General features: G+C 56.7%; 1 protein-coding gene across 1 annotated transcript in view; it reads left to right on the top strand.

Moving 5' to 3' along the window:
- LOC104527578 (protein phosphatase Slingshot homolog 2) overlaps positions 1 to 970 on the top strand; it is a gene marked incomplete at its 5' end in the record, with an annotated part of 31,647 nt that extends 30,677 nt beyond the window's left edge. The window contains 1 exon segment of the mRNA XM_029085804.1: positions 1 to 970. This exon segment is cut by the window's left edge and continues 22 nt beyond it. Coding sequence (XP_028941637.1) covers positions 1 to 970 — 970 coding nt within the window.
- Positions 971 to 6,293: the final 5,323 nt, after the last annotated feature.

The following is a 6,293-nucleotide window of genomic DNA, read 5'->3' on the forward strand; positions in this document are numbered from 1 at the left end:
CCCCAGCCAGGAAGGTGGTGGGTTACCTGTTCACCTCGGTGCTGCTTCTCCCTCTACCCAGGTGACCTCTACGCCTTCACTCAGCTTAGATCACTCTTCTTACCCCTACGTAATTCACCTGGAAGGCGTCACTGAGCAGAGCACAGGTACAGACGATGAGGTGGTCACACCGTGTGGCATTGAGGGAGATGTGACTCTCCCATTCAGGGACAGCCCCAAGCCTCTCTGCAGGGGGGGTGCTGGCACCTCGAGGCAGCTGAGTGGTGAGGACTTCACCAGCCAACACGCTGAAAACATGGACCTTCTGGACATCTCATTCCTGTGTTACAGCCTCCCCCACAGCTCCAGCAGCCACAGCGTGGAGGAGCGCAGCAACAGCCCCGGGCTGGTCAAGCAACGAGCCAAGGAAATAGAGGCTCGAATCCGGCACGCGGGGCTCACCACACCCTCCCACATGAAACGCTCAGCATCCTTGGCCAAACTGGACTGCCTGGACCTCTCCAAGGACGACTTATCCGAGAGGGAGTCGGCTTCTTCGGATGCCAACCCGGTGCTTCTCACCTGCGTTGCCCTCGGTCGAGGCTTTTGCGGGGGGAGGTTGGAGAGGGACTCGGAAAACACGTGTGGAAAGCATCGCCTTTCCTCCCCAGAGCCTGCCAAGCATTTTGTGGAACAGCTCAGAACAGCCGAGTGCATTGCACAGAGCAAGCCGGTGGAGCGGCCGCTGGCTCAGTACGCCAAAGAGTGTGGCTCCAGCCAGCAAAATTTGTTTTCCAGCACGGATCCGACGTGGACTACCTCCGAGGAGGGTCCTCCGCTGCTCCAGGTGCAGGTCTTGGACTCCTTGTCTCCAGCTCGAGGTCTGGCTGTCGCACCCCGGCAGCAGCACGGGAGAACTCACCCTCTGAGGAGGCTCAAAAAGACCAATGATAAAAAGCGGACAACCAATCCCCTCTACAACACTATGTGATCCTGAGCCCTCGGCTGTGATTTCTTACCCCCAACCCGTGGTGTTGCGTTCACACAAGGGGCAGGTGTAATATAAGGAACATGCACTTTATTGGTTAATTTTATATATATTGTCATTTTACTGTTCCTGGCGCATGTAGGTGTGGGTTGGTTCTTCTGTGTGTGACTCTGACTGCAGGACTGTTTGGGTTTTTTTTAAGCTTTTTAACTCAGATAACCTCATAACGTTCTTTTTTTTGTTGGTGGTGGTGGTTTGTTTTAAAAGAACACCTTTGTCATGTGAAAATCCACGTTGGCTTGCTTCAGCAAGGTGGAGTTTTGCTTAGAACCAGATCCTAGCTCCCAACTTGAATTCTCCCCATGTCTTGAAATGGTGCTGGGCAATTGTTGGGGTGAGAGCCCCCATAAATGTGAAGGCTGTGCCAAGGTCCCTTCATTTGGCCTTTCTTTTATTTCTCCAAACTGGAACTCTGTGATGCTGGCAGATCACTCACAAAGCTGCTTCAGGACAGGGGTAAATCCTCCCAACAGATGGGCTCTGAAGACCCTGGGCAGCCTGGCACCGAGCCCCTGGTGGGAGTCATGCAGAGCCCCCCCCATTTTGTGGTGAGGTGGAGCAGAGCTCCTCCATCAGCCCCCCAGCTCACCTCTCCTCTCCTTAGCTGCCCCAAACCAGTGGGTGAGAGGAGAAGAGCCCGAAAAGCCAGCGTGTTCTTTTAAAACAAACGCCTCGTTAGGGTTTTAACCCTCCCATTACTTGAATACTGCTGTGGGCCTTCCAAGTTCATGGCCATATCATCTGTCCTCTGCCCTCCTCCTGCCTCCCCTCTGCCCCAAAACTGTTCTTGTCTCGTGCTGCCTGAGATTTCCTCTCCCCTCTGCCATGCTCACGGGCACTTCTGGTCCCTCCCAAACCTGGAGGCTGTTAGAATTGTTACACGATGTCTTGCCCCTACTGAATGCAAAGCTTTGTCCTCTCTGCTGTCACTCTGAACACTCCACCTGGAGGGAAGGTCTTTTCTGGAAGTTTTTTGGTTTTGTTTTTGCCTAAATTGTATATATGGTATTTATAGAGAAATTTTTTTGGTCATTTCTATGTTTTTGTTTGGTTTTTTTTTTAAAAAAAGGGGCAAGACTGCATTCTGTAAACTGGAAAACAAAACCACCTTACTCAAACTCAGTGCTGTTCATTTTAATCTGCACAGAAACGGGAGTGGATTTGATGTTGTAAGCTGTCTTCCCATTCCAGAAGTGAGCCTCGGTGCCAGCCTTTGCCAAACGTATTCCTTCTCCTCCAGTCCTGCGTGAACCCCCCTTACCCCGCGGTGGGAGGGGGACTGTGTATCTGCCCGTCTCCCTCCCCGCTGAAGCTGGGTTTCAGAAGTGCCAGTTGGACATGGAAAGCTGTTGGCTGCTCCGAGCCATTCTGCAGGTTCTTGCTTCCCCGGAGAACTTGTGTTTGAAGTGTCTGCTCCAAATCTCAGTGAATTGATTTTACACTTCCCGAGCATTTTTGCTGAAGCAAAGCTCCTCATTTCCAGCCGTGCATATCAGCAAATTGTACGTGTGCTGTGAGAGCAGGGAGAAGGGTGCTTGGCCGTGGCAGGAGAGCTCTGGGTCATGTCTGCGGTGGCAGGTCTGTGGCAGAAGAGCGGGCCTGAGCTGGTGCTTGGCTCTGGCCCAGACCTGCCCTCTGGGGAGGAGCAAAGCAGAGAGGAGATGCAGAATGGCTCCAGCTGCTGAAAGCCCAGCACGGAGAGGATGCGGTGTGGGAGGAGCAGCAGACACGGCCGTGCCTAGAAAGCAGCGCTGGTGCTGCAGAGCCTTGCAGGCTGCGATGGGACAAGCTCATCTTGAGCTGGAGAGGAGCGCGTGGCAGCGGAGAGCTGCGGAGCGTGGGGAAGCAGCACGTGTCTGCCCTGGGACGGGGTGTCTGTGACACCCTGCTTGCCCACAGCGGTGACAGAGGGTAGTTTGCAAAGAACTGCCACCTCACTGGCCTCCTCTAGCTCCCAGGGATCCTCCCGCACTGCCTTGCAGAGCCTGCCTGCCTGCAGCCTGGGCACGGGGCCGTGAGCGTGTCTGTCCTTCTCCAGCAGCAACGTGCACTTCATCCCTCCCCTTCCGAGGAGCTCGAGCTCTCCTGGGCGGCTGTCACCCGTGCTAGCTGCAGGCTGGAGCGCAGCCCGAAGTAGCCCAGCAGGGCCCTGTCTTGGGTCAGATAGCACGTCATCCCAGGCCATTGCGGTCACTAGAAGTCACCCAAGTCCCTGGCCCAGGAGGCCAGATATTTCTTTGGGACACTGAAAGACATTTGGCTTCTCCTGGCCAGCTCCAGCTGGCTTCAGAGCTGGGCGGGCAGTGTGGAAAGGCCAAGTGGCTCATATCATCTTGTGAAGGACAATTTCAGTCCTTGCCCCCCCCACCATTCCTGACCCAAGGACATGTCTGCCTGCCCCTCCACAGGCTGAAGGGACAGGGGGCCACCAAGCCTGCCCTGCGTTGGAAGGAGCTTGACTGGCAATGTGTCCTGGTGACAAGGATCTGCTTGGGAGGAGAAAGCACTGTGTAGAATTTCTTCCCTTGAGAAGAGAGGAGGAGGAAGGGAATGAGGTTTCTTTGCCCAGCTTCATCTCAGGAGAAATGTCCTGTAGGAAGGCTCTTCCACGCAGACCAGACCTGCTGCTTCCTTCCAATACTCCGCTGCTATCTGGGTGCTTCATCTGGGGAGGGCAGTGAAGGGGCAGAGCCCATCACAGGGAGGTGCTTTGCTGTCCCCTTGTCCTCAGCTCTGGCCCAGCAAACTGTTTTTTCTCTGGGAAGCCTATGGACAGGCAGAGGGAGTCGGGGTAGGTGGTTCTCTTGCAGAGTTGGAAGGCCTTGGAGGTCTGGAGGCTCTGACCTGGACAGCAGACAGGGGAGCAGGCTGGAGGGGCACATTGCATGCAGCTCTCTGGGGGCCATGGATCCAACTTGGCCAGTGTCTGGCCAATGAAGCCACCAAGCCCTTGGCATCAGAGGTCTCTGCCTGGGGATGGTTGTTCCTTCTCCATGCTGGTGGCTCATGGGTGAACGGTGACTTACTCCTGGTCTGTGTGGCCACCCTATGAGAGCTTCTTGTGACCCACCGAGCACCATGGGGAGTAGCACCTCCAGGGTGCTGAGCAGCTGACACGCCTTGCTGATTAGAGGGGTTTTAGGAGAAACGTGTTGTTTTAAGGGCATTTTTGTACAAAGGAGCTGTTCTTTCGGTCTCTTGCGAAGCCCCCTCAGAGGACGCTTCATTGTTTACACGGACTCATGTACAATATCTCAGCCATCGCCTCCCCCTCGCCCGCCCCGTCTCCGGCTGTACTGTAACCTGTGAGCCTTGCACAAACGGATAGCGTGTGTGTGAATCTGGTTTTGACACTGCGTTCTGTTGCACTCGATGGTGTGTGTGCGTGTGTGTGCGTGTGTCCGGTCTGCTCGAGAAGTTGTGACCTGTACAAATCTCTCCCCTTTTTGGCCCTTTCCTGAGGACACGGTCCCAGCGGGTGGCAGGAGAGTCAGGAGGTGACGTTGCTTCTGGCTCACTTGGATGTTAATGGGGACAGGGATTAGTTCCACATCCCTTGGCAAGGGTGTCCCACCCCAGCTCCAGCTGCTGCTGGGGACCTGCTGGGATGAGTGAGCCATTGGGATCCGTGTGGGCGCTGCCGATCCCTGGCTCCCGTCGCCGTGCATCCTCCCTTCATTGCTCCTGGCTCCACACAGACCCCCCAGACTTCTCCCTAAGGGAGGGACCCCCAAGCCCTTGCTGGTGTGGGGCAGAGGTGGGCGCTGGCCTGGTGCAGGAGGGGTCCGGGCTGGGCAGAGGGCCCTCGGTCACCCTCCAGCAGTGCTGCCAGAGGTGCCAGCAGCCCACCCGCGCTGCAGACATCTCTGTTGGCACGAAAGAAGGTGCCAGTGCCTTTTATTTTCCTTTAAGGAGATGTGACGTGGGTGCGCTGGTGTGTAGGGATCCCCCCGGGGCCGGGCATTGCAGCCACACCGTGTGCTGGAGCACAAGGTCTCGGGGACGTGGAGATTCAAACCAGGGAGGGGACACTTCTCTCTGCCCCTCCTGGCTCTTCCTCGGTGGCTGGGATCGTCCCCTTTCCCCCTAAAGACTTTATGGCCGATGTGCTCAGCTGTTTTTAAATGTGAACTTGTGCACTGATGTGCAGATTCAATGTTCTTGTTACCGAATGAATAAAGGTTTATTTTGAAGATGACGTGGGCGTGCTGCCTCCTGTTTGGGATCAGGGCTGGGGGTGATAAATGATCGGGGCTGCTCTCAGAGCTCAGGTTGAGGTTCTTCACTCATGTCCCCTGCCAGAACCATAGCTGGACCCATCCTGTCTCAATTATCTCCTGTGCAGGGGCTGAGGAGCTGTGTCCCCAAGCAGATGCTCTCCCAGCTCCTGCTGCAGTTGCAGGGAAGGTGCCAGGGGTTGTGTCTGTAAAACTGTTGGGACGCTGCGGGCAGGAGCTGTGGGGAGGGTCCTGGGGTTTAAGCTCCAAGAAGGATGTCAGATTTTAGTAGGGACGTTGGACCAGACCCACCATGGTTGGCCAAGGAGCCAAATCCAAGCACTGAATAACTGCAGCCCACGTGGATCTCTGCTGTGGGGAACAGCCCGGCTCAGGTGAGTTGGTTTTGCTCCATCGTGTCCCCTGTTGTGGCAAGAAAGTGTGACACAAAGTTCTCTGTGGGCTCCCTCCAGCCTGCCTGGCTGTGGGGAGCAGTGGGGCTGTGAGCAAGGGGGTGTGGAGAGAGCCAGATCCCCTGGAGCTCGGCCTCACTGTCCCTGTGTGGAGCTTCTTGCTGGGCCAGGGCTGAGCGAGCACCAGGGTCTGGGGCCAGGGGTGCAGGGTGATCGCTGTGAGGCTGGCACTGTCCCTAGGGTGCCCTGTCCCCCCAGCACCAGTTGGGGAAAGGCTTCTTGGCACCTTTTCTCCACTTGCTGGGGATGTGGCTTGGAGTTGGGGATACAGGACATGGGGCTCACTCTGTCCCCAAGCTCCAAGGGCAGAGCAAGCTGAGGCCATGGTGGGACGGGGCAGACAGGGGTGCCTCTGCAGCCCCCTCCCTCCCCTTTGGCCTGGCAAGCAAGGATGTCACCTTTTCCCTGCCTTTTTGCCAGCTGCCCGGTCCTGCCTGGCTCAGCCAATGCTCGGCCAGCTCTGCTCGGTGCCCTTGTAGGGTCCAGGGCTTTGCTGCCCTTCCAGGAACCGTGGCCCCCTCCCACGGCTCCCCGAGCCCTGCAATCCCTTAATCCCCCTGGGCCGGGGCATCCCTG

Source organism: Antrostomus carolinensis, unplaced genomic scaffold (genome assembly GCF_000700745.2).
Source record: "Antrostomus carolinensis isolate BGI_N321 unplaced genomic scaffold, ASM70074v2 scaffold25107, whole genome shotgun sequence".
In the NCBI taxonomy this organism is placed as follows: Eukaryota; Metazoa; Chordata; class Aves; order Caprimulgiformes; family Caprimulgidae; genus Antrostomus; species Antrostomus carolinensis.